Here is a 27,710-nt window from a genome sequence, read left to right as displayed (position 1 = left end):
ACTGACAAATTCCTTTAACAGCCTCCACTAAGGTTAAGACTGTGTTTAGCACCCATAGCGGACATTGGCAGTATTGTGTCCTTCCATTCGGGTTACACGGGGCTCCTGTGACTTTCCAACATCTGGTGGACAAAGTGCTCCGACCCCATAATGCGTATAGTGCCTATCTAGATGATTCTGTCATCTCTTCCAGCATATGAAAGGATCACGTACAGCAGGTGAAAGCGGTATTGCAGACGCTAGCCAAAGGCAGGCTAAGAAGTGTTTCTTTGGATTCAAAGAGGCTAAATATTTAGGCTATTCTGAAATGGCCCTGTCCGAGAACTAAGCAGCAGGTCCAAGCATTTCTCGGATTAGCCAGGTACTACCACCGGTTCGTACTTCAGTTTCTCGGAGAGAGCAGCGCCCTTGACTGATTTGACAAAGAAGAGGGCTTCCAACAATGTGGTATGGACGGATAAGATGGATGCTGCATTCTGCGACATGGAAGCAGGCCCTTACTTCAACTCCCATTTTGAAAGGACCTACTTTTTCTCTCCCTTTCATCCTCCAGACGGATGCTTCGGACACAGGCCTGGGTGCCATGCTGACTCAGAGTGTCGATAGTGTTGAACACCCTGTTATGTTCCAGAGCCAGAAACTGCTGGATAGGGAGACCAGGTATGCGGCGGTGGAAAGACAGCGATTAAGTTGGTGATTACGCAGTTGAGGTACTACCTCCTGGGTCATGAGTTCACTCTGGTGACTGACCATGCGCCTCTACAGTGGATGGCCCTCCACAAGGAGTCGAATCTGCAGGTCACTAGGTGGGTTCTTGATCTTCAACCATACAAGTTTTCACTTGTCCATCGTAAGTGCTCTCTCCATGCCAATGCAATCTCTCGAGTACACAACTTCTCTGTGCAAAACACCCAATCCTATGGGTCTGGGCTTATTTGTTGGTATCTCTTGTCACACACGTGTGAATAGGAGACAGCCTAAAGGGCTTGAGTAGTGATACCACCATATCAGACCAGGGCGTGGGAGGGTGTGCGGACAGTCTTTCTCAGTTTCTTGCAGACCATTCCCAGGAAATCCCACCAGGTTCCGGCGTCCTGGACGACGTCACCTCCGGTTCCGGCACCTTGGACGACGTCACCTCCGGTTCCGGCACCTTGGACGACGTCACCTCCGGTTTGGTCCTTTAAAACCACCATCTTAGTCCAAAACAGAACTACCAGACTGGAGGTCAGTCTTTTGAATATCTCTGTTCAATTATTTTTCACCTTTTGCAGCCAGAATATAATATACAGGTGGATGCCCCAAAACTTTATAATGTCTGGAGAGTATGTCTTGTCCCAACAGCAAATCAGCAATTAGTAGCTTGTTGTACCAATTCACCTTGATACATCACTAGACAAAGCGAGTGTCACGTTCAACAGAATTCTCTACAGACTTTGGTGAATTAGCAGTTGTAGCCGGACAGCAGTTCTGCAAGCTTGGTACTTTCAGAAAAGAACTAGAAAAAAAAAAAAAAGGCAGAAACCAATTTTGGACAGAATTAGGTTCACTAATGCCCACATTCACACTTTCCAATCACAAAACCAAAAATCAGACTTGGCAAGTAGCCCAAGTTCATGTCTACATACTGTCAGATAACAGTTTCTGTGAGAAACCCACAGGATTTGTTTGCATTATTGTATTTAATTTATTAAAAAAAGAACAAATATAACCACTTGTTTTTCACCTTTTATAAACAATCATTACAAGGCACACAAGAAAACAATTGAAGTGAAATCAATAAGATTATAGATGATCTTGCCAAGCAGATTTCAAATATCTACAGAAAATGCACTAGTGGGAAATACAAACAAGACACTGCTTATAAAAAGACAAGCATATTACATAAAAATAACCAAGTGTTGCCATTTATGTAAATTGTACACTAAAATCAAGAGACCAGTTAAAAAAAACTTTTTCCTTGTTGGTGAATAGAGCTAGGCTACAGTAAACACAAGTCATTTGTTGTATGAAAATTTTCATAAACACAACAGCAAATCATTGTTAAATAAATAAATAAATAAATAAAAATGAAGCTGGATAATTGCTTAGCCTTCTGCATTCCACTTTGGTCCCATGGTAATATATTGCAGCTTCCAAAACAGGCGTACTTTAAATAACCCACAAATTTTGTATTAGTCATGTCATCAAAAACACTGCTTGACAATGAAGCACCTATCATAACCAAAGTTTCCCATAAAATACAATAGCTTAAACTTGTGTGTAGATGTTTAAGTTCTTGTTTAAATAACATGGAGGAGTATTTAGCTTAACTCTAAACTCAGCTCCATTGGTATGGAGCGGCTGGTAGGATCGAACAATAAACCAAACTCTTTGAAATACTGCATAAAATCATTCATTTCCTCACTGTTATAATTAAAGTACACTGCATACCACCAAAACCACACTGCAAGGTTAAACTTGCTTCTCTAAAAGATGGTGAATTGCTGTGTTAAGGCAACCCTGCTCCATACCAAAGGCTTTCTTGAATGTTCTTATTAACTTGTGTATAATTTGACTACTAAATGAGAGGGGTGTTTTCTTTTTTGAAATAACACCTACTATATTTCAGAATATTTTTTATAAAGTTGTCTTGCATTGATGTTGTAATTTGGATACATTGTCATAATATATAGTTGGTAAAGAAATTCTACAAAACAAGATTTGCCCTTCAGAATAATATGCATGCCATGGGTCTTCAATAGCAGATATGTATGCTATGGATCCTTATTTGAAAATTGTAAAACTGGAGAAAAACAATCCCATTTTTTAGTATTTTTTCAAAAAAAAAAAAAAAAACACCCACCCACTAGAAATATTACTTGTAGATATTTTGTAACATTTTTCCTGGGAGTTCCTGACATTCACAGACAGACACTTTAGCATTTTGAAGTTTATTCCAACACCTATGTTAAGTAAAACAAAAAACATATTCAAAGTGTATTTGTGGTAAAAATGCTACTTAATTTTGCAACTTGTGTACAACATGACTAGTTCCCCAGGTACAAAATAAAAAGTCTGAAAAGGAAACATCTGACCTTTATTATTTCGAAGGGTATAACATGACGAAGTTATAGCCAGTTAAATTAAAGTGGCAGAAAATTGACATAAATTAGGCCTAGTTTAAAGGGTTAATGGCTATTCCCTGATCACAAACCATTTTTCTTTACCCTCTATGTACCAAAAAAGAAACTGGGGATTCCTATGTTTGGAACAAAAAAAAACCATTGCAAACTCATTTACACAACTTTCTGGTAAAATCAAAACTTTTACCTGACATTTGTCTCCCAAACAATACTGCCTCCCAGCAAACACCATGTAATCAGTTTTCTGCAGCTCTGTTTACAAGAAACAACGATAGTTGTTAAAATTACAAGCTTATATTAACACTGTATCTATTAGCAATTGTTAAAAAAAAGAAACAGCAGATTGTGTACACAAATAAAGCTAAAATATAAAGAGCTCCGACTTAAATTGGAAAAAGAACAAATAATAATTGGTTTTAACCTTGCAATGAGAAGCATGTCTGTAAGTTACCTTCCTGAGAGTACTGGCCATACACTATGAAGGTATCCATTGGATAAGTCTGGATTTAAAAAATACACCTTCTCACATAACAGAAAGAAATCTGATCTTAAAGAAATTTTGGGTTAAACTATTTGGTGAAATGAAAAATGTCTCCACTTTTGTTTAAAACTAGTCATAAATGTGCAAAACATCTCCTGATCAGGTTTTAAGGAAAAATGTTCTTCCGATAATGATGAAAGACAAGGAAGATAATTTCTTGCAAGAATCAAAATCTGCCCGATGTGTATGTGGAGGTTGTGTGCTTTAGGAACTATTAAGGTGGAGCGTGTGGTGGTGCTGACGTTAGCACTCTTGACTAGAAATGTAAAGTGAAGGTTCAAGCTTATATGTTTTTTTTGTGTCGAGTTGGTATATTCTGTGATTGCATAGATTTTTTTCTGGGATTGCTTTTTCATTGTGGTATCGTACTGTGTGGTTTCCCAATGATTGGATATAACCTTTGTTGCCGCAGAATTAGATCACCACGGAAGTTTCTTTGTTGCCGCTGACTCGGTTCGCCATGGAGTCTCATTTGACTGGAGACCAGCGTCACATGAAGTTGAACTGGATGTGCTCCCAATTCAATGACGATAACATCAGCTTGCATCCTGAAAGGCTATTTGGTGTTTGTTATTCCTGATAAATATAAGCATGAACTGCGATTAGTGTACAAGTTCGTTGAACGATGGATTAAAAAAAAAAAAAAAAAAAAGTGTGTATAACTAAATTCAAAGACAGGAGACCACTGTTATAGAGGGACAGCGAAGGCTGTCTTCCATAAACAGTTTTCTCCAGTGTGCTGAATGTTGTCCTGTTTAAATGAAATAAAGTACATCTGCCTTAGCCAAGTAACCTACTTGGGAATGAAGTGGGATAAAATCTAGTTAGAAATGAAAGAAGAGTATTTTGGTTGATAAAGGGGTCTGAAGAGGATTAAAAAGAATCTTGTTCAGGGTCTGGGGTAGCAGATACCCTCATGTGTCATTATGTGAAAGTCTGTGTCTATTAAAAGTATGTGCTTCTTTGTGTGTAAGCCGACTAATTAGTAAAGTGAAGCAGATCCCAAAGGCTGGGGGACACCACACATAGTAATATGGGATTGTATCCAAATTACAGACATAGTAATACAGTACATGTGAATTTTTAGAAATGCTACAGCAAGTAAAATAATAATACATATTGATTGGTAATTCATCCTGTATACTAGTCAGTGGGCCTGGACTGTCACTGATGAAGCTTAAAAACCAGATGCAATGTTAAACAAGGCAATGACCTACTGACCCTGTTGAGTTTTAGTGAAGCCAGCAAAAACTGCAGGACAGCTTGTAGCGTGGTCAGTTAAGAATTGTAAGATCTGAATTTCAATTACGTATTAAAAGCATTAAAGATTTAGAACTATAGATGTTCTTTTTCTCCAAATTCACAAACACTGTGACCAGTGGATGGAACACACAATACAAGCTGCATGAAAAACAAGTTTAGATGGAAGTTTGGGTTAAGTGTGCAAGTGTAAGGGTTTGACATTCTGTAGAATAAAATGCTCAAAATTGATACAAAATATAATGCGTGAGGCACAAACAAGCTCTGAAATATTATAACATCATGCAAGATTGATTTCCTACTCTAGTCTTCATATATAATACAGTAAGAGAAAAAGGTTTACATACTTTAATGTACAGGAAAATATTACTTCAGTAATAATGAAATGTATTGTAGAACTGAAATGTGCATTCATTTAACAATTTAGTGGTTAATTTTATGAAGCTTTTGTTTATACATCAATATATTGTAAGGTTAGTGCTCAGTGATAATGTACTCAGATGGGTTGATTATCAAGTCAGTTATACATCAGAAAATGTGGTATATGAAGATACAGATGTTAGAAACTGTGCTTTTATAATAATTTATTTGTATCTTGATAAGATAAGCTAGTTTGTTATAAAGGTATTGCTTTATAGATAAAAAGAATACACCCATAAGTTGAAATATGTAACATCTTGTTATAGTTTAAAACAACTGATGGATAACTGATGCAATGTGTTTATTTTGTTTAGTGTATTATACTACTGAAGAAACACTTTCACTAATCTGGTTCAAAATGTAAACTTGCAATATTAGTTTAGTTATGCATTTGCTCTACCCTTGATCCTTTTTAACCCTATTAGTATATCAAGTATTTTAGTTTGGCTGCTGAATTTAGTGGTTGTTCAAATCTCTATAACACAGTGGTGGTGTTTTATCAACAAAGAATTGGTGGTGTTCAAGAAGATTCAAAAGGGACTGTACTGTACCAATGACTCTTGGTGTGCTGCACATACATGATAATAGCTGGTGAAGAATTAACGCTTACCCAGACAGGAAGAACAGTAGAAAACAAGATTGTAAGCCCAGCTAAGTAAACCGGATGGCATAATATGGTTGTGAACACATTTGATGCAGAAGTGTTTATGGATTTGCAACACAGACTATGAAATGCCACTGACGTAAAGAGATGAGATGGCACCTGTTGGCTGCAGGCTCTCATGATTGACTGCTGGAAAAGTCAACATGTCTGCATCTCATTTGCTCTGTAATGGCAATCAGACTGTTTAGTTTCTGTTCCAGTAATGGCAAGGCCTCTTCAGTTCCTGTACCAGCCACACATTTGTTCAGAGGGATCTACAAAGCCACCAAGAAGAGACTCATTTACAAACCACTGGGTTGAAAAAGTCATGTATAGTAAGTTTAGAAAAAAAATATTTGAAAGTATTATAAGAGGAGCACAAGGGTATGAGGACGTGCATAAATCACAACCACTTATATTGAATTGTAAACCAAAGGGGAATAGAGCATCCCATTGTGAAGCTGGAGAGGATAGAGTATAGTGGAATGCTTTCTCTCTAAAAATGATTCAATAATACTAGTAAAGACCAATGATAATACTAGCAATAGATCGGAAATACTACAGTAGCATCTGATTTGTGCCATAACTATTATAACTCATTAAAAGGGATCAGACACCAAAAGGGGTGGGCACATATATCCATATACTTTAGTTAGAAAATGTTAAGTGCCAAATGAGTCCACTATGGTGTTTCATAGATTCATAATGTAATGTGAGGCCATGGTACCCACTGAAAGGGACCAGTGATATTCAGTTTCAACACTAAGTAATGCAAGACAACAGGAGAAAGAATATACTCACCTCTGCAGAAAAATTAAGGAAATCTCCAAATACACCACTTGTGAGAATTTTCACTAAGTGATCACCATCCACTTAGAATATGTTAAATATAACTAGTTATGTTTGTCCCCTACTCGAACCGCCACTTTATCGTGGTTTAGGGGTTTGCGTGTCCCAACGATCCTAGGAGCTCTGTTGTCTGGGGCTTTATGCCCCTGGTAGGGCCACCCAAGGCAAACTGGTCCTAGATCAGGGATGAGACAAAGAGCGGTTCAACAAAAACATCCTATGAAGAAGAAAAATTTGGACGGTGTTATCCCTCGTCCGGACATGGGTCACCGGGGCCCCCCTCTGGAGCCAGGCCTGGAGGTGGGGCTCGATGGCAAGCGCCTGGTGGCCAGGCCTGCATCCATGGGGCTTGGCCAGGCACAGCCCGAACAGGCAACGTGGGTCCCCCTTCCCATGGGCTCACCACCTGTGAGAGGGGCCAAGGAGGTCGGGTGCAGTGTGAGTTGGGTGGTCGCCAAAGGCGGGGACCTTGGCGGTCCAATCCTCAGCTACAGAAGCTGGCTCTTGGGACGTGGAATGTCACCTCTCTGAAGGGGGAGCAGCCTGAGCTAGTGCGCAAGGTCGAGAAGTTCTGGCTAGATATAGTCGGGCTCACCTCGACGAACAGTTTGAAACCAATCTCCTTGAGCGGGGCTGGACTCTCTACCACTCTGGAGTTGCCCCCTGTGAGAGGCGCCGAGCGGGTGTGGGCATACTTATTGCCCTCTCCAACTTGGAGCCTGTTCATTGGGGTTAACCCCGGTGGACGAGAGGGTAGCCTCCCTCCGCCTTCGGGTGGGGGGACGGGTACTAACTGTTTGTGCGTATGTGCCGAACAGCAGTTTGGAGTACCCACCCTTTTTGGAGTCCCTGGAGGAGGTGCTAGAGGGCATACCTTTTGAGGACTCCCTCGTACAGCTGGGAGACTTCAATGCTCACGTGGGCAAGGACAGTGAGACCTGGAAGGACGTGATTGGGAGGAATGCCCCCCCCCACCCCAATCTGAACCAGTGTGGTGTTTTGTTATTGGACTTCTGTGCTCGTCACGGATTGTCCATAATGAACACCATGTTCAAGCATAGGGGTGTTCATATGTGCACTTGGCACCAGGACACCCTAGGCCTCAGTTCGATGATAGACTGTGGTCGTGTCATCGGACTTGCGGCAACATGTCTTGGACACTCGAGTGAAGAGAGGGGCGGAGCTGTCAACTGATCACCACCTGGTGGTGAGATGGCTTTGATGGTGGGGGAGGATGCCGGTCAGGCCTGGTAGGCCCAAACGTGTTGTGAGGGTCTGCTGGGAACGTCTGGCAGAGTCCCCTGTCAGAAGTAGCTTCAACTCCCACCTCCAGCAGAACTTCGACCACGTCCCGAGGGAGGTGGGGGACATTGAGTCCGAATAGGCCATGTTCCATGCCTCTATTGTTGAGGCGGCTGACCGGAGCTGTGGCCGTAAGGTGGTTGGTGCCTGTCGTGGCAGCAATCCCCGAACCCGTTGGTGGACACCAGCGGTGAGGGATGCCGTCAAGCTGAGGAAGTTGAAGCTGAGGAAGGAGTCCTACAGGACCCTTTTGTCCCGTGGGACTCTGGAGGCAGCTAATAGGTACCGGCAGGCCAAGTGAAATGCGGCTTCGGTGGTCGCGGAGGCAAAAACGAGGGCATGGGAGGAGTTTGGGGAGACCATGGAGAACGACTTCCAGAATGCTTCGAGGAGATTCTGGTCCACCATCCGGCGTCTCAGGAGGGGGAAGCAGTGCAGTGTCAACACTGTATATGGAGGGGATGGTGTGCTGCTGACCTCGACTCGGGACGTTGTGGGTCGGTGGGGGGAGTACTTCGAAGACCTCCTCAATCCCACTAACATGTCTTCCAATGAGGAAGCAGAGCCTGGGGACTTGGAGATGGGCTCCCCCATCTCTGGGACCGAGGTCACCGAGGTGGTCAAAAACTCCTTGGTGGCAGGGCCCTGGGGGTGGATGAGACACTCCCGGAGTTCCTCAAGGCTCTGGATGTTGTAGGACTGTCTTGGTTGACACGCCTCTGCACCATCGCATGGACATTGGGGACAGTGCCTCTGGATTGGCAGACCGGGGTGGTGGTCCCCCTCTTTAAGAAGGGGTACCAAAGGGTGTGTTCCAACTACAGAGGGATCACACTCCTCAGCCTCCCTGGAAAAGTCTATTCGGGGGTCCTGGAGAGGAAGGTCCGTCAGATAGTCTAACCTTGGATTAAGGAGGAACAGTGTGGTTTTCATCCTGGTCGCGGAACAGTGGACCAGCTCTACACCCTTAGCAGGGTGCATGGGAGTTTGCTCAATCAGTCTACATGTGTTTTGTGGACTTGGAAAAGGCGTTAGACCGTGTCCCTTGGGGAATCCTGTGGGGGGTGCTCCGGGAGTATTGGGTACCGGACCCCCTGATAAGGGCTGTTCGGTTCCTGTACAACCGGTGTCTGAGCTTGGTCCGCATTGCCGGCAGTAAGTGGAACCCGTTTCCAGTGACAGTTGGACTCCGCCAGGGCTGCCCTTTGTCACCGATTCTGTTCATAACTTTTATGGACAGAATTTCTAGGCGCAGCCAGGGCGTTGAGTGGGTTCGGTTTGGTGGACTCAGGATTGGGTCACTGCTTTTTGTAGATGATGTTGTCCCGTTTGCTTCATCAGGCCATGATCTTCAGCTCTCTCTGGATCGGTTCGCATCCGAGTGTGAAGGGGATGGGATGGAAATCAGCACCTCCAAATCTGAGACCATGGTCCTCAGCCGGAAAAGGGTGGAGTGCCTTCTCAGGGTTGTAGGCAAGATCCTGCCCAAAGTGGAGGAGTTCAAGTATCTCGGGGTCTTGTTCACGAGTGAGGGAAGAATGGAGCATGAGATCGACAGACAGATCGGTGCGGCATCCGCAGTGATGTGGGCTCTGCATCGGTCTGTCGTGGTGAAATAGGAGCTGAGCCATAAGGCAAAGCTCTCAATTTACCAGTCGATCTACGTTCCTACCCTCACCTATAGTCATGAGCTATGGCTAGTGACCGAAAGAATGAGATCGTGAATACAAGCGGCTGAAATGAGTTTCCTCAGCAGGATGTCTGGGCTTTCCCTTAAAGAAAAGGTGAGAAGCTCAGTCATCTGGGAGGGGCTCAGAGTAGAGCCGCTGCTCCTCTGCATCGAGAGGAGTCAGATGAGGTGGCTCCCTGGTGAGGTGTTCCGGGCACGTCTAACCAGGAGGCGGCCCCGGGGAAGTCCCAAGACACGCTGGAGGGACTATGTCTCCCGGTTGGCCTGGGAACACCTCGGGATTCCACCGGAAGAGCTAGAACAAGTGGCCGGGGATGGGGAAGTCTGGGCATCTCTGCTCGCGCTGCTACCCCCGCGACCCAATCTCGGATAAGCAGAAAAGGATGGATGGATGAGTTCTGTTTGTCATTTGTAGCTGTAATATGTAAACAGATTATGTATACTTGCTAAATTAACCATAAAAGTACAAGGTACACTCCATTTCCCTAGGAATATTAGACATGATTTTTGAGAATATTCACAAATTACACTATCAAAGGGTGGACTGTAGCAAGGTTACTTGCGCCAAATTTAATTTGTGAAATTTATTTCACAAAGCCATGCAATTCAGCTGAGAGAGAGAGAGAGAGAGAGAGACTGACAAATGACAGCTGTAAGTCAGGTTAGGGAGATGGGCAGAAAACTTGAAGGACACAAGCAGGTTATTTTAAAAGGTGTGGATGTCTGCTTGACCAGTATGGTTTAAAAAACCCAGAGCCTGTGAAGGTATTAATAACCTGCCAGTGCTTCTGGTGGTCTCCCATATCTGACATGAATTCTATGAATATCTAAATTACGTGAGTGTTTATAATGATGAGAATCCAGCACGGCTATACCGCAGACATTTCTCACTGAATAGGACATCTGTGTGTCAGCATTCTCCCACTTAGCTGGGATGTCCTCACAGGTGGCGCAGTGGTAGTGCTGCTGGTTTGCAGTAAGGAGACTGTGGAAGGTTAAGGTTTTGCTTCCTGGTTGCTCCCTGTGTGTATAGCACTTTGAGTACTGAGAAAAGCTCTATATAAATGTAATTTATTATTATTATTATTATGTACCATATTTCTCTCTTGTAATTATTATCCTCTATGGGTACAAAAGGGATAGTATTGGTTCTAGTCAGTTCTGCATCAAGAAACATCCCAGTTGAGAAAGTGTGCTCCCTGCTGGATACAGTCCTTAATAGATCTGTGGATACCAAAATTATCAAACAAAATGTCTGCTATTAATATTATTGTGTGTTTCATTCCGTTTTGACCTCCTGCTTGTTCTTTCAACCTTGATTTATGTCTCACATCTTAGCTTCGGTTTCTATTAGTGATTTCCTGGTTTGACCATTTGTTTCTCTACATGAATCCTTTGGTTATGCTCAAAAAGTTTGTTCTTACATTTCTGTCTCACATCTTGGCTTTGGTTTCTATTAGTGATTTCCAGGCTTCCACCTTTTATGTTCTTGTACACACATCTCCTGGTTCTGCTTAAAAAGTTTACCCATCAATTTGCGGTCAGGGTACCCATGTTTTCTGTTCAGTTTAACTGAAGAAATTTAGTCTGCAGCCAACTTAGTCAGATGAAAACTGAACATTCAAAAGTGCAAGTTCAGCCAGCTAAAAATGTAATTTATCCTGACATATTATAAAACACAACACAAATTACCTTGCTGTCATAGAACACGTCACATTACAGAATTTTGCTGTTCTCATTTCTAGACCTTATTGATTCCTGTAATTAAATTTCAAAAGTTAGGAAAGGCCTTGTGTAGATTTATTGCCTTGAAAGCACCCACAGCCAAAAGCTTCAATCCAAATTTTTTTGCCTATGTTAGCATGATTATGACAAACTACTAGCTGAAGGTATTCTCACCCAGCTGAAGCCAGGCAGTTCTAAGGATGTTTTTGCATTCTGTTCTTTTTAATGCACATTATGTAGAAATATTCATAATGTAATTGAGACAAATCACTTCACTGCCTTTGACCAGAGGGAAAAATTTGAGAACACTTTTTTGGAACACTACTTCAATCACGATATAGACCACAAAGCAATGCCAAAACTCTAAGGGATTTTGAAGATGAAGTTGTCCTTTATTTATTTCTAGTGGACCATAGAGCTCTTTCTAATGTAGCAACAAAGTGCAAAATGGTCAAGATGAAATCTCTAAAGTTACGGTTTTCTCAAATAAGCATGCGCTCTAGAGGTCACACAGGAGCATCTACATCAAGTAACATGGGACAAGTGTTATGGGAAAAAAATTAGATAAATTTGCAGTTAATCTGCTAGTGATAGAGTTAAACACTTGGAAGTGCCTCTTTGCATAAAGGTAAAACTTCAAGGTAAATTGAGAGAAATTGTGTATTAACAGTGTTTTACATTTGGAAACTCAAATGGACAAATGCATAAATGGAGAGATGATGAGAATGAGCCATTCACACTAACACAGGGTGAACAGCAAGCAATGATGTTATATTACGCAAGTATCACCACAAAGAAAATTGAATCTCTCTAAAATGTTGCAGTCAACTGCACTTGTCAGCTTGCACTATGTATCTTAAGTTCTGAATTACTAGTTGAAAATGTGTCCAATTTGTACATATACATTTAATAGCGATTTTCGGTACATTTTCTAGCACTGTTTTTTCATCCAAAGCTGCATACAGTACTCCAGGACGCTCACATTTTGCATGTTAAGTGTAACTGTTATAACCTGGTACTCTACATAGCACAATTATAACCCTGAATCCCTGTAGTTCAACTTTGGAGCTCACTGTCATTGTGTAATTTTTACAGGTTATTTTTACATAACAAACAAATCAATATGTTTAAGGATGTCAAAGTCAGCTCCAAAACTATCTTTTACACAATGTCTATCCTTTATTTTCCAAAGGCCATGTACTACTTAAACTGAGCAGACATCTAATATCACTGATCAGAAACAAAAATGAACCCCAAGAAAAGCAGGAACACGAAATACCAGTGTTCATTAAACCAATAAAATGTAAGTATCCAAGAGAAATGTGCTACTTTTACGTGTGTGTGTGTGTGTGTGTGTGTGTGTATGTGTGTGTGAGATGCACAAGATCACAGTTGAAAACAGAAAAGGATTCTGCCCATTTTCTTGATTGGATTCTACATTCCTATGCCGGGTAATACCAGACTAACAGTCAGCAGAAAGTGTGTAGCAATAGCCCATAAATCAACCCGCGGCAGGGCAATTACAAATGGAAAATTGTATAATCGCCATTCATTTTTGTATAAGCAGGAATCCTCACCTAAAAAAGTTAATGTGAACCAGTATAGTAAAAGACTCATAACAGGCTTTAGATAAAGGCAGGGCAATAAACTGGCTCATTTCAGGTGCTTTCCTCGGGTGGCGGGAGAAACACCACAAGCTATTGCAATACGAATAACCACAGCCACATAGAAGTACATTTATATTTTAAACTGCTTGCCTGCCTGTCTTACATGCATGTTTATAAAGAATTTCAGTTTGCACATGGTTCAACATACATGTATCAGAGACGGAACTGGATGGCAGTGGCACAACTGAAGGTGTGACTATGGGTTTGTGTACAAATCAACAGGAAGAGTGCAGTTTACAATGTGAAAGGGGAATGTCTAAGATGGAGAATTGTTTGATCTGAGAGCAGAATACCCATTATTCTTGTACTTCAACCTATGCATTTGGTGAAAAGAGTTCTAAAATGCATTTAACAACAGTGGTATTCCTCTAATGTCTTTGGACAACGTGTGTTTTTCGAATGCTTTATTGCTAAGTCAGAAGACTAAATAAAATAGTTACAGTTTGCCAGGTGAGCACATTTAATTTTTGGTACAATTTATTCACTTTTTTCCTCCCATTGTTCAAAATTTCACAAGAAAAGGAGTCAGTTGCAATAGCTAACATCTGTTCATCTTCCCAATTGTAACTGTAAACTGATCAGAAAGAAGAGGATTTTGCCAGATATGCAACTTGGCTTGTTGTCATCCTTTGTAATGAATTTGAATCTCTTTCAGGACTTCAGGCTTTTTTTTTTTACCTCCTTTGGTGGTTAATGTTCCAAATTTCTCGGCAAATGGAAGTAATACTGAACCTACAAATAAAACTTACAAAATTTCTTTACTGAATTTCCACAGACCATATATTACTTAGGATTTCTCTCCAAGCTTTGGAAGTCAAGCACATTGCGTCATTTTTTACATAGCTGATACAGTTGTGAGTAGACATTTCACAAATAAAAATTACTAAAAGCAAGTACAGAATCTTTCTACCAAATACACTTTGAGATGTCCAGCATCTCAGTTAATATTAATTTGAGGAGTAGCAAGCAGGTGTATGCTCATGACTAGATAAATCACTAGTGCTCTGAAAATTACACTTACTGGTGTTTGGGCTATGCTCTTAAAATGCCTAAACCATTTCTTGGAGCAAATTTTTAAAGACACGGTTGGTCAAAAAAAATTCTGAAAGTGTAACAGATTGCCTTTCAGAAAGCCCACTGTAGGAGTCAGTGATAATTCAGCCTTCTAGTCCATAAAAAAGTCTCATACTTTTTCAACTTAGTTTTTGTTGTAACTAACCCACAATTCAGAGAGATAATTCTCTCATTCGTCGCGATTCTCTGTGGTAGTAATCGCAACATCATTTCAATTTCAAGTCCGACTTTACAATTAGCAACCACTATCTGGCAAAGCACTTGTGTTTGAAGCTGCTGTATTAAATTACAGAAATAAAGAATCACTACATAAGCTGTGATCCAAGGTTTTAACGCTAACTAAATACCCTTGCTCAGTTGTAAAATGCAAGTTAAGATTTCAGTGTTTAGCATCTCACAGATCACAGGTTAATATGTGAACTTGATCTGAAGAAGAAATAGGCTAACAAGCTTTCTATTCCCTTGAGTAATAGTACGCTGGATGACCCCACTATACTTGAAAAATTTGAGCAATAAGAAATCTTGGACTTTTTTTTTTTTTAAATCTATTTTTTTATCATTTATATTTTATTTAAATATATAGGAGCATCAATTTGCAAAACAATGTTGTTGTAAACCTATTGGTATTTTTGTCCATTTGTTAAAGTGATCTGTGATGAAATTCTGTATGAAATAATTAGTGAATTTTTTTCATATAGTATCTGCTAGAAGAAATAAAAGGTAGATTTTTAAAAAAAGATTAAAATGTGGATTCTGGTTCTCTTATGCTAAATACATATGATCGATTCCAAATTAAGAGAGATAAAATTTGTATTGTAACTAAATAATTAGCATTAGTTCAAATTTCTCCTCTCTGGAATAAATAGACAATTCTTGATTAAAATCTTAATTCTCAACAGCAGATCACTCCTGAATGCATGTATCTTTCTTTAATACCAAGGAACACCAGCACTAAATGGAGTAGTCAAATTAGCCAATTTTGTTTTCACAAAACTAGGATAGGCAAAACATTACCAACAACTTCTTCAATTGTTCAATAAAGTCTCGGAAGCCACAGAATAAGACAGGCAGCAGAAACACAAACTTCAAATTAGGGATAATTTATAAATCAAAACAGTTTTGAATCCAGAGATTTTTCCAGAAGTCCAGTCTTATATGGAATGATTATTATAGGTGAAGAATTTACAACCATAAAATACCAGTTCTCTCTGAAAGGTTTCAAAATACAATTTGTAATGTTTTGTAAAACCACTCATTACAAACATTACCAGTAACATCTGTTGGTTGGTTGGTTATCCTAATTCCCTTCAAAATGATAAAATTAACACTCGCATTAAGTTTTGCTGCTCTGTAATTAATAAAGCTTGAACATTTGAAGATGGCGTTTTTAATACAGGTACTGCTAAATAATCAAAAGGCATCAACACTTAGACCTCATCAGAAAATGTCACATATTCAATATTGTTCATTCATACGCCACAGATTAAAAACCCATTAGTGGAAACCATTCCCATTTCATGGTACCACCATTAATATCTAGTAGGTTTTGGTAGTGCATCTTTAGTTAAAAGGCTACATCTGTTTTCAGCAAGCATCAGAAACCAGCTTTTTTATTTTTATAAATGTGCCATGTGGGTCTTAAAAACTACTACAAGGCACATCAATATATTTCATTGTCCAATCTGACTGAAATATTTGAATTTAAACAAGCAGACATGACAGAACATCCAATTTAACAGAAACTTAATTCTAGCAGGCATTATTTAACAGAATTTTAAAATCAGATATAAAACTTACCTTTCCTGCTGTCATGCCAAACATCAAACTCAATGTTACGATAAATATCCGGATCAAGAGATTTCAAAACTTTGTAAGGAAAATAAATCTTTGATGGCCCATCAGTAATCTAAAAAGACATTACAAAATTGCATTTGAATCTTTTCAACCATTTTTAATTATCAAAGAATTAAATATTTTCAAATCTATGTAATCTAATTCAGATTTGCAAGACAGGCAATATTAAATTTCACTTAATCCTGAGCAGGGTTTTTGCAGGCCTAAAGCCTAACCCAGCAAGCAAGGGGCATAAGACAGTATCAATCTCTGGACAGGGTGAACACACTGACAACCACCCACTAGAAACACACACTCATCCACTAGGGTCAATTTAGGATCACCAGTTCACCTAAACCTGATGTTTTCAGACTGTTGGAAGAAATCAAAGCACCCAAAATAATCCTTACACAGACTCAGGGAGAACATGCAAAACTCCACACAGGTTGGACCTGGGATGTGAACACTGATCTCCTTACTTTGAGGCACTTAAGATGGAGCATTGTTTTTAAATTACTCCACACCAGCTAAAAATATTTCAGGTTGCCAGCACAAATCTCCCAGAATTAGATTAACTTTGCATAATTCTATAGTACTGCTCCAGTACTGTACCCATAGATTTCATTTAAGTGCACAGAAGGAAAAAACAAAACATTATACAATTTAACAAAAACATGTGAATACAAAATCTAGGCCACTGAATGTCTGCCACATATAGATATCTATTATACTGCATGACATTTTAGGTATTCATTCCTTTACGTTTGTACAAAAGTTACCTTTAACTATGCGCTCTTTCTCTCAAGTTCTTGCTGAATAACTAATTTTAACATCTCTAGAATTTACCCAAATTTCCTTCAATAACTTAAAGCACATCTATAATGATAATATGTTTGCCTGAAGTGAAGGTTAAGGGTGTTGACTTTCTCTTATAGCTCATTTACCATAATCTTCCCCCATTATTTCTGTAACTATTTTTTTTCTAGGCTGCTATGTCATTTTAGTAACATGGAGTTCAAATCTTCAAACAAAAATCACACTCAGCTTGTACTACTGAGAGCAATATGTAATAATGCTATTCATCTTTATACTTGCTTTAGTGCAGGTCCATTTTTTTTTTTTTTTTTTTAGTGCAGTTGCTAATCCAACCACCATAGTGTGTCACCTGCTGGATTAGCCAACGTGTTAGCTACATTTTTACCTGAATCATTGGTATCAGAGTACCAGCCGGAGACCAGATCACTTAGGGACACCACCTTTACCAACACCCAAAAGGCTATATGCACACTCTCTTCGGGATTCTGCATCAGCCAGCTGCTGCACTTCTGCCGCTGAAATCAAAATGGACCAGCTATGGCATTTTTCACCCGATTGCTTCAAGAAACTCCCAGACTTATGGTAAATGACAAGTTGCATTATTCATACACTTTGCCAAATGTCAGGAGCTAAAAAGGAGAAGGGCTTGAAACTATACTGTATGTTTCAAACTGCATCCCACAATTACGAAGATCCCAGACATTTTAAAAACTTGTGTCTAATATGAACTTACATGAAACAAACCGTTGATTACATTAGGCTTCTTTAAAAAAGAACGGAATTTCAATAATTAGTCATTAATCTTTATTCAGCAAAAGAATGAACTGGTATTGCATCATCAATACAAGGTGCTCCTATAAAAGTGGAAGCAGTCCTTAATGGATTACGAGCCACCTCAAATTGCCATGTAAAGAGTAGAGAATCCATCCATTGTTATGCTTGGCGCCAATGTTACATTGGTGTTAGAAGAGGGACCATGGAGAGAACTTGCATTCCATCAACAGTACTTCAGAGACCTAAAACAAACCTGCTTGACTCTTCAAAGGAGGTGCTGGGGAGTCTCGTGGCTCAGATCCATACTCTGGAGTGCCATTTACAGCAACAGTACAGGGATGGAGACAGCCGAGAGACTGGCACCTCTGCATCTCCATCACCACTTCTCCATTAGCTAAAGTCCATTAGCCCGGGTGTGCAGACACTGGTGGAGCTTCAGGCTCATGGAGCTGGGGAAAAGTGTTGCAGGTTGAGTTGCCACAGACCCAAAGTCAGCAAGACCAATGGTAAAAATGTGCAGGCAAAGGACAAGGCAGATTGCAGAGGCATGGTGAAGGAGCGTTGAAGGGAGAGTCTCTAAGCTAAGATCCAGGCCTGGCATTTTGCAGTGCCAGTTCAGTAAAGAAAAACAGCAAAGAGACTGGAACATCTGCATCTCCACACAAGGAAGTTTGCCTGCTTGCCTACAGCTGACAAGCACTGAACATGATGCTAAATAGAACAGCACTTAACTTGCCGGTTGTGCCACCTGCCAGTGCTTCATGCAACATTCCTGCTGTCCCATCTGACAACACATAGCTCCTAAACCCTACTGGTGTGCCCTTGTCACCAGCTGCATGACTGAAGCGGCAGAGAGGACCACCCTTCCATTTCAACAAGATTGTGCGCCAATGCAAAGAGTTGTAAGTGGCTACTAGGGAGAGTCAAGGCTATGCAACAGTACTGGATAAGTTATATCAGGCAGGGCTGAGTTACCAAAAGAATGAGCTGGCATCACAAAATTTATAGCAGGAGCAAACATAAAAGTAGCAACTCTAAAGAGACCTTTTAAAAGATAGTAAGCCACCTCAAAGACCCATGTAAAGGGCAGAGAATCCATCCATTGTGGTGTTCGGTGCTGATGCTACAATACAGAAGTCTGCTGGACATTTTACCTTGTAAAAAAGCAAAATGGTGAATGCCAAACCGCTGCTTCATTGTAAGGGTCTCAATTTGTTTCCTCAGTAGGAGCATCTCCTCTCAGGGATGTTTTCATCAAACGCTAGGTTGGTAACTGCTGGATCTGGAGCCAAAAGCATAGTTGTGGTCCTCAAAGATTTTATCATCCTCATCCTAATCCGATATGTCAACCTTCATTGGCCGCTTTCTCCTCTCTGAAACCCGCAGTATTCAAGTGGAACGGAGAAATCATTTCACTTGAATAAAGGAGTGGTTCCTGCATTGTTTACCAGTCGCCACCCTGTCTAAGAAAAATCCTTTAAAATGCTGGCTACAAACTCTGATATGGGGACTAACCATAAAGCTCTCTCTCTGGATAGCGACGATCCATTTAGATTAGTTTTCATATATTCAGTGTGGAAGCCCAAACTACCTAGTTCAGCTTACTGGAAGATAATGTTCAGCTGTGTATGCTGAAATGTAGGCTTTTTCTCGGACATTCTCGCCACTAAACAAAAGTCACAACTGCTGTATGGACAACGGAAGTGACTGAGCTGCTTGAAATTTCACTGGAAGTATGCCAGCACTACAGTGTGCATATAGCATATTCTCAAATATAGCTTTTCATGCTTAAATCAATTTGCATCAGTCTGAACACTTTGCCTTGAATTTCTGCTTCTTGTAGTTTGATCACTGCCCACTATAGACAAACCTTATTTTAAAAACTCTTCCTAAAAATCATGATAAATAACCACTATGGTGAAATGTATAATTCCTTAAATATGGAAAACTAGACAAAGAGCCCGTTTCGACAACGTAAGATGAAAACGGGCACGAGTTTGTGTCGAGCAGTGAATGAAGAACAAATGATAAGTAACGAAGATGTTGTTTTGTAATGATTGTAGTCCGCTTTACTCATTATTGTACAGGCTTGTACTGTTAGTTGATAAATTTTCCAGGCCTATAGTATAATATTGAATGATGAATGTTCCAGTACAATATGGAATAGTAATAAGTATAAGCACCACAAACCTGATATAGGTGTATTGAATGAATGCGTAATTGAATCAGAATGCGTAATTAGGCCTTGAGCTGTAGTCGAAATCGCCTTTCAGGCCTCTAAAACTTTAATCGAAGTCGCCTTTCTCTTTGAATTTTTGCGGCCGTAAATCCGCCGCCTGCCGCGATGTTGGGGTTGGATGTCGGTCTCATAAGGTTTTTGAGGCAGCTGTGCAGAAGGCAACTGCGCATTCTGCTTCGGACGGACGTAAGTGAGGGAGGAGGCAGGGGAATTATGTATTAAGATTATCGACCCTATTGACTTCTCCATAAATGTAGATACACATAGTACTGTACTTTGTTTTGTCTTTAAGAATAATTATAAAATTGTACGGCAACACCCCTTAAGGTAAATAGCCTAATGTTACCAATTTAAACCCTATTAGATTTTATACAATGCCCAAATGAGAGTGCTCGTCAGGAGCTTCCTCCAACCATCTATATCATAATATAAACACTGATTTTCACAACTTAAGAAAAACAAGAAGCCATTAAAATAGAGCCACAATTGGACTTGTTAACCAGAATAAGAGACTTCTTAAATTCAACAAGTTGACACACTTTGAATTCAATCTACACCTCAAAAAAAATGAGGCAACAGAAAACAAATCTTTTAATCTTTAGTGCATACCAGTTTCAAAACTAGACATGTTCAGCAAGGCAAACCTCATATAGCACCACCACATTACTGCAATTATCACATTCAGGATTGTTTTATGCACAGTACAACACTATTCTTCCTAGCAGTTCTCCCAAAGATTACAGACAGTAGTACAGTATACCAAGACCACAAGACTATTAATACAACACCATACTATAAACGTTCTAAATACAAAGAAAAAATGTAAATGTGCCACCTCCACCCTTATCCCAAAGTTTTAATAAAAGGATACTTCTATGCTTATAATATTTCGTAGAACAGCCTGTAGGAGCAAACTTCTTACCTTCAAATCCTCCACTTTAGAAAGTTCTTCAGAAACTTCAAAATGACATTTTTCATTGTCCTCTTTGCTGAAACCAACAATGCAAACAGTTAAGAGTATCCTGTATATACATGATCTATTCTGGTTCAAAACTGTAGGTCACATAAATCCCTTTTAACTTTTAAACTGAGAATATATTCTTGACCAGATAGTTTTAAAAATAAGCCTTAGGTTGCAACATTTTTGCCATACATTCCACTTAAATCAAACTGGACTTCAAAATCACTTCAATCACCTATCACAGACAGCCGCAGGATTAAAATAAATCTATTATTCACCTTTACTGGGACAACGTTGAATGGAACATCAGATTAATGATTACTTTATCAAAACAACAAAGACTTCCCTGCTTGGATACCTTATTTTCAGATCCAATTTTGCCTACAAGAGACCACTGGGAAATAGTTGCCCCAGATTACTTCATACAAAATTAAAACTGACTGCTTACCCACTACAAGGCAATTCCACCGTTATTGAAATCCTCAATTATCACAGTTCATTCAGTTTCAGTCCATTGCTACAACTTTAACCAGTTCAAGACTTACCTTACTAAGTATACTCATTTATATGGTCAAGTCTCCTGTTTGGTAAGGAAAATGCATATGAAAATACTGTCATGGGAGTACTTAATACAATTATGAACTGGTTTACTGAATCATAAATAAATAAAAACAAAATCATACACATTATTTTATTTTATTTTTTTTTTTAAAAGACAATTTCACTTCAGAAGTGTGTACAAGAACACCTTGCTCAAATATTTAATACCATCCCCAGAAACCCCAAAATTAGTTTAGCTCTATTTTGAAACTGGGGACCACAAAATAGCTGAAGATTTAAAAAATGCATAATAGTAGAAGCTGCAATTTTAAACAAATGTAGTGTTAACAAAAAGTATTATGAACCAAAGTAATGTAATTTTATTACCACCTAAAACCAAATGATTTTGCAAAATTGCTATGAAATGGAAGGTGATATGAGGGTACCCAGCTTCTGATGTAAAGTCTCTTTCCTTGAAATATTTTCACCACAACTTTTATTAAGCTAACAATGCTCGAACCAGTACTTTACCAATAGTTTTATGTAACTGGCAAATTTGAAATCTCCTTAATGACATATAAAAAGGTATATGTCATTTAGTTAATTTCTACTTTATTTTATTCACCATCTTAAGCCTTTCATTTTTTGGTAAAATGCAAGTAGAAGAGTTTAAGAAAAAAAAAAAAAAAAAAATTATATAATAAAAAATTGGGAATTTTTTTCAGTATAGTTTGTAAAGAAACTCATGGGCAGTTTGCAAACACACCCATAGCAGTGTTCTGTAGGATTTATTCTGTGTTACATTAAAGAGTGTGACAGTATTAGACTTGTAAGCCTTAAGAAATGTCACCAGAAAGAAAACTATTAAAAGTGGAAAGGAACTATTGTAAACATTGCTGAGACTTTTAAGGTAAGACAGTTTCAAAGTAATGTTGTTAATACTGCCTTACAGTGATGGAGAGTAACAACAGGTTGCATGATGATTAGCATACACAAGTAAGAATTTCATTGTACTATACATGTAACAATAATCCTATAGACAGTATAAGAGTTGAATAGCTTGGTATCATGAGGAATCGCTCATCTCCAAGATTGTGTACATATTAATATTTGCATCCAAAATGTTTTTACTGATACAAAAAAAAAAAAAAAGTGTAGTTGATTCTGTTATTATACTAGGACAATTCTCTTTCAACCCCAGTGTTACAAATAGAAAATCTTCCTTTAAAAATATAAATGAAGTGATTTGATAGCATTCTGCAAGTTCAGCTATACTTTTTACTGGGTAATTGGTTTTCCCTAAGCAGTTTTCAGTTATATGTTCCGATGCTAAAGTAACAGTCAGCCTTACCTTTATAAGCCAGAATACACTGGTGAGGAGTTGCTGCAACAGACTGAGGACAGAGAATAAAGAGGTGTTTAAGCAAAGACACAGAAGGAGGAATATTTACAGCCTGTAGGTGCTGTAATGCTCACGGGAACCAGTTGTGCACATGTGGGAAATGTTCAACAATGGCCCACCAATAAAAAAGCCTTTGCTGTAGAAAGGGAGTCTTGCTACTATTAGAACACTCTAGACGAGAACAGGCCATTCAGCCCAACAAAGCTTGCTAGTCCTATCCACTTGTTTCTTCCATAAAAACATCAAGTCGAGTTTTGAAAGTCCCCAACGTCTTACTGTCTACCACACTACTTGGTAGCTTATTCCAAGTGTCTATCGGTCTTTGTGTAAAGAAAAAAATCCTAATGTTTGTGCAAAATTTACCCTTAACAAGTTTCCAACCGTGTCCCCGTGTTCTTGATGAACTCATTTTAAAATAACAGTCTCGATCCACTTTACTAATTCCCTTCATAATTTTAAACACTTCAATCATGTCACCTCTTAATCTTCTTTTGCTTAAACTGTATAGGCTCAGCTCTTTTAATCTTTCCTCATAATTCAACCCCTGTAGCCCTGGAATCAGCCTAGTCGCTCTTCTCTGGACCTTTTCTAGTGCTGCTATGTCCTTTTTGTAGCCTGGAGACCAAAACTGCACACAGTACTCAAGATGAGGCCTAACCAGCGCATTATAAAGGTTGAGCATAACCTCCTTGGACTTGTACTCCACACATCGTGCTATAAGCTTGAAGGATGAGGTCTCCAGGACTCTATACAAATCCAAATCTTATTATGGGATATATCATCTACTGTTAAATTCTGCTCTGTACTTCTAAAATTTATATTTTTTATTTCTTACTATATTGAGAAATTGTTCTGTTCTGTGTACTGTACTGTATTGTATTGACCCCCCTTTTCTTTTGACACCCCACTGCAACGCCCAATCTACCTGGAAAGGGGTCTCTCTTTGAACTGCCTTTCCCAAGGTTTCTTCCATTTTTCCCTACTAGGGTTTTTTTTTTTGGGAGTTTTCCTTGTCTTCTTAGAGAGTCAAGGCTGGGGGGCTGTCAAGAGGCAGGGCCTGTTAAAGCCCATTGCGGCACTTCCTGTGTGATTTTGGGCTATACAAAAATAAACTGTATTGTATTGTATTGTATTGTATAACCTATTGCTGGTGGAAAACATTGGCACACCTATGCCATGCATATTACAGACAAGCTTTCAGTCATCACCAAACATTTAGGTTCGTTGGACAATTTCTAAACAATTAAACAGAAGATACTATCTTCGCAGTATGACCCAAACAGACATTAAAAAAAAAAAAAAACAGATTATTGACTTTGCATAGTTGCAGTGCAATTACTTGGCTAGTTATTCATTACAACAAGATCTTATGGTGGCAAGATCTAACTTGAATTGCAATGAATCTCCTAAAACACATTATTGCAGTGTTATATGCTTTACTGTGCTATTGACATTCAACCTAAGCACTAATTACTATATCTTGAAAAGTCTTTGAATTTATGAATTGGTTGAAAAGAGAGCTGAGACATACAATTTTTCCCTCATATCTTGGATTGAATTTATACACCTATTTCAATTATTTAGAATGAGAGAATGATGCGGCTAGACACAAATTTCCAGACAGTTGGCTATTTTCTACCTCAGGCACTTTGTTAAAACTGTACCATATATCATTTTTTACTGCTTAAAAGAAAACTTCATCCACACTGTCCCAGTGAATGAACTAGCTCCTCTGCAGTAAGAAGATTTCCAGTTTCATTTAGTTTGTGTAAATGTCTTTCCAAAACACAGAAGAAATATATTGTGAAACAGATTTCTTCTTCAAAAAGAAAAAGCTTTCAGTAAGTTTCAAGGCTTTTGTTTTATGTTAGGGCTGTTGTGCTATTGGATGCAAGACACTTGGGCAGATGTTTATATAAAAAAAAAAAATGTATAAGTCTACAACTTCAATTAAAGCAAGTGTCTCAGGCAAATGGCAGTACACTAACTCCACAAAAAATTACTTCAAAAAGTACAAAAAATGATTCTTAAAACACATTACTACACAGAACCTACTTTACCTCTTCAAACATTATGATACTCCCCTCACTATATTTTGAAAAGTACACAGACCCATGACCCATGGTGGTCAAATAAGTTACAAGTACTCCGATTACACACATTCATTGCACATTAATAGTTACTACTCCACAAAGCACTTGAAAATTTTTTTCAATACTCCCACTGTGTATTCGTCTTGCTGTGGATGCACAGTCAATGAACAGATATTTTTAACACTACAAATGCATGCTATTTTTGAAATTCTACCTTTGTGTTAAAAAATTGAGGCTAGGTAGGAAGAGGGCCTTGGAGAAGAATGAACCAAAGTATAACATTGGATATGGCAAAAATTGTTTCTATACGGTTTACAAATCCTAGGTGAATGAATACCAGAGTGTACCTGTAAACAAAAAGAGACATGAACTGTACCAACCGATTCTCTCTCTAAGGAGATGTACCTAAGATTATAAAGCAGAAGATGTATTGCCTAGTTAGATCAACATTTAACTTGGGGGGGGGGGGGGGGGGGGGGGGGGGTTGAGCGCCATGCAACAAACAATTTACATACGGAATTAATATAACCGTGTTGAAAGTCCTGCACAGTTCTATATTGAGAAAATGTTGAACATATCAGTAGATACGTGATATGAGTACAAATATCTACCAGCCACACATCACTTGCTTCTAATGATACCTCTTGACTTTCTGACACACTACAAATTAAAAAGGTTCAAGTCTTATAAGCCCAAACCAAAAGAATGGCAGAAGACACCCCGTGATCCAAAAGCAATAACTGCACTAAGATTTATTGTATATTTTGCATCCTTGTGTACATTAAAAAATAATTTGCTGATTGTGAACAAAGGACCAGGGCATACAGACTAATTAAAGTAAACTTTTTACAGCAAGAACTAGCTTTTAATTAAGAGTTCAGTTGGAACAAAAACCTCTAGCTACTGCAGTTCTGGGAACCCTAGCCTAATTAATCCTTTAATTTTTCTTTAACATTTACAGTCACACTTTTTCTATTTTTAAAACAATGAATGCCCTTAGGGCAAAAAAAGGGACAAAAAAGTCTGCTTAAAAACTCACAGGACATATATTTATACTAATAACAAGCAACCACATAGCTGTACATGTATAATTATGAAGAAGGAAATATTCTTAAATTTAAAAAGAAAATTGGCTTTGTATTCTAAATTTAGAAACAAACATTTGCATAAAAGTATCAGAGTAGTCAATGTATTTACTCACTTATAAAATCGATCGATTGTAGTAAGTTACAGTGAGTGATAAAGCGAATAACAGTTGTTAATTGCATGGATGCAAGAGGAGACCAAGCTATTAAAACTCAAGGAACTGATGAGTGAGAGAGAGAGGAGAGAGAGAGAGAGTGTATGCACACAAGAGTCAGAGAGAATGAGTCGCTGTCTTAACCTGAAGATGTAATAAAACTCGAGTGTACTCAGTGAAACAGATTTCAGAAAGCTTTCAAAAAGTTAAAGATGGTATGTGTTGGGGAGGTGGTAATTGTCATAGGGGTCTGACAGAAATCAGCCGAAATATCAGATACTGACTACAAACTGTCAGCATGTAAGCCTCCAGTTACCAATTGAAGTTACGCTATAAAAAAGGAGAAGCCTACATGGCATCAAGGTAACCTCTAACCTACCTTAAATATTAAGATGGAACATTCAGCTTCTTATTGCAGCAATATGGCACAACAGTTTTATGCTGCTACCCAGGTGCAAGCAGAATCCAGTGCCTGAATCCCACACACCAGTCATCTGTGTGGCGAGTGTTTCTATATAGATTTTCCTCAAAGAATTCACACCCTCAAATACATTGGTTGGGTTAACTGGAAATTCATAATTGTACAAGAGTGTGGGGTTTGTGTGTGCTCGCACATACTACATGCATGTCTTGTGATAGACTGGAACCAAGTCTTGGGCTGGTTTCATCTTGCACTTGATGCTGCCAGGATTGGCACTCTCTCACCAAAACTCAGAATCCGGTCTTCATTCTCAGTGTTAAAAGTTCTCTGGCATAAAAGCAATGTTTACTATAAGGAAGATGCTAGTACTTTGCCTGCTATAATCTCAATGGACTAAACTGTGAAAGAGGTAACCACAGTATGTTAAGTATTTAAAAGGTGGAGTCCATCAAATCTCGTACATTTGTAGGACAGAATGGCATTATCCATTTTACTGGCCTGGAACCAGAGTCCTAGAAAACTGTTTCCAGACACTTTTTTAAAAACATTTATTAATTTCAAACAACATTCCATACAAGCAAGTCAAGTTTAACCAAAACTAGGGCTTGAAACAAATCAACCCCCACCCATGAGAAAGAGAGGCTAGGCCAGCAGAGTACATACTTTAATAGTAAAAATATGTAAATAAATTAATCAAATATAAATAGAGATAAAAAAAAGAGGGACAGAACCACTTCCTCAATTTAATGCTTATTCTAAAATGTATTGATTAGATCCTGCCAAGTTTTGGAAAAGGTTTGTAGCAGATCCTCTAAGTGTGAAATTTGATTGTGTTCCGAATTTCAGATTATATAGCGAGTAACATCAGTTACCCACAGGGCCGGGCCCTAACAATTGCGGGGCCCTATGCGAAACGGAGTTGCGCGGGGCCCAGGCCGGGGTAGGGGATAAGGATAATAAGTGAAAATTTAGATTTTGTATATAGAAAATAAATTCGTCTTTGGCATTTTATTCATTCTTTACTAAGTACAAAAATCACGATCAGAATTAACTTTACTTTAGTACGAGCCTTGCGTGTAGCGAAGTCACAGGTAT

The 27,710-nt window shown here is 39.0% G+C and overlaps 1 protein-coding gene across 1 annotated transcript in view; it reads right to left on the bottom strand.

Annotated features, from left to right (window-relative positions):
- Nucleotides 1–27,710, bottom strand: part of LOC114662573 (putative bifunctional UDP-N-acetylglucosamine transferase and deubiquitinase ALG13) — a 122,872-nt gene that overhangs the window by 64,616 nt on the left and 30,546 nt on the right. Inside the window, 3 exon segments of the mRNA XM_051935405.1 lie at nucleotides 3,313–3,377; nucleotides 16,094–16,202; nucleotides 20,881–20,947. Of these exon segments, the coding sequence (XP_051791365.1) occupies nucleotides 3,313–3,377; nucleotides 16,094–16,202; nucleotides 20,881–20,947 (241 nt within the window).

The sequence above is a fragment of the Erpetoichthys calabaricus genome, chromosome 12, assembly GCF_900747795.2.
Source record: "Erpetoichthys calabaricus chromosome 12, fErpCal1.3, whole genome shotgun sequence".
In the NCBI taxonomy this organism is placed as follows: domain Eukaryota; kingdom Metazoa; phylum Chordata; class Cladistia; order Polypteriformes; family Polypteridae; genus Erpetoichthys; species Erpetoichthys calabaricus.
The sequence above is the reverse complement of the archived record's forward strand: the minus strand, read 5'-3'. Positions and strand labels throughout refer to the sequence as shown.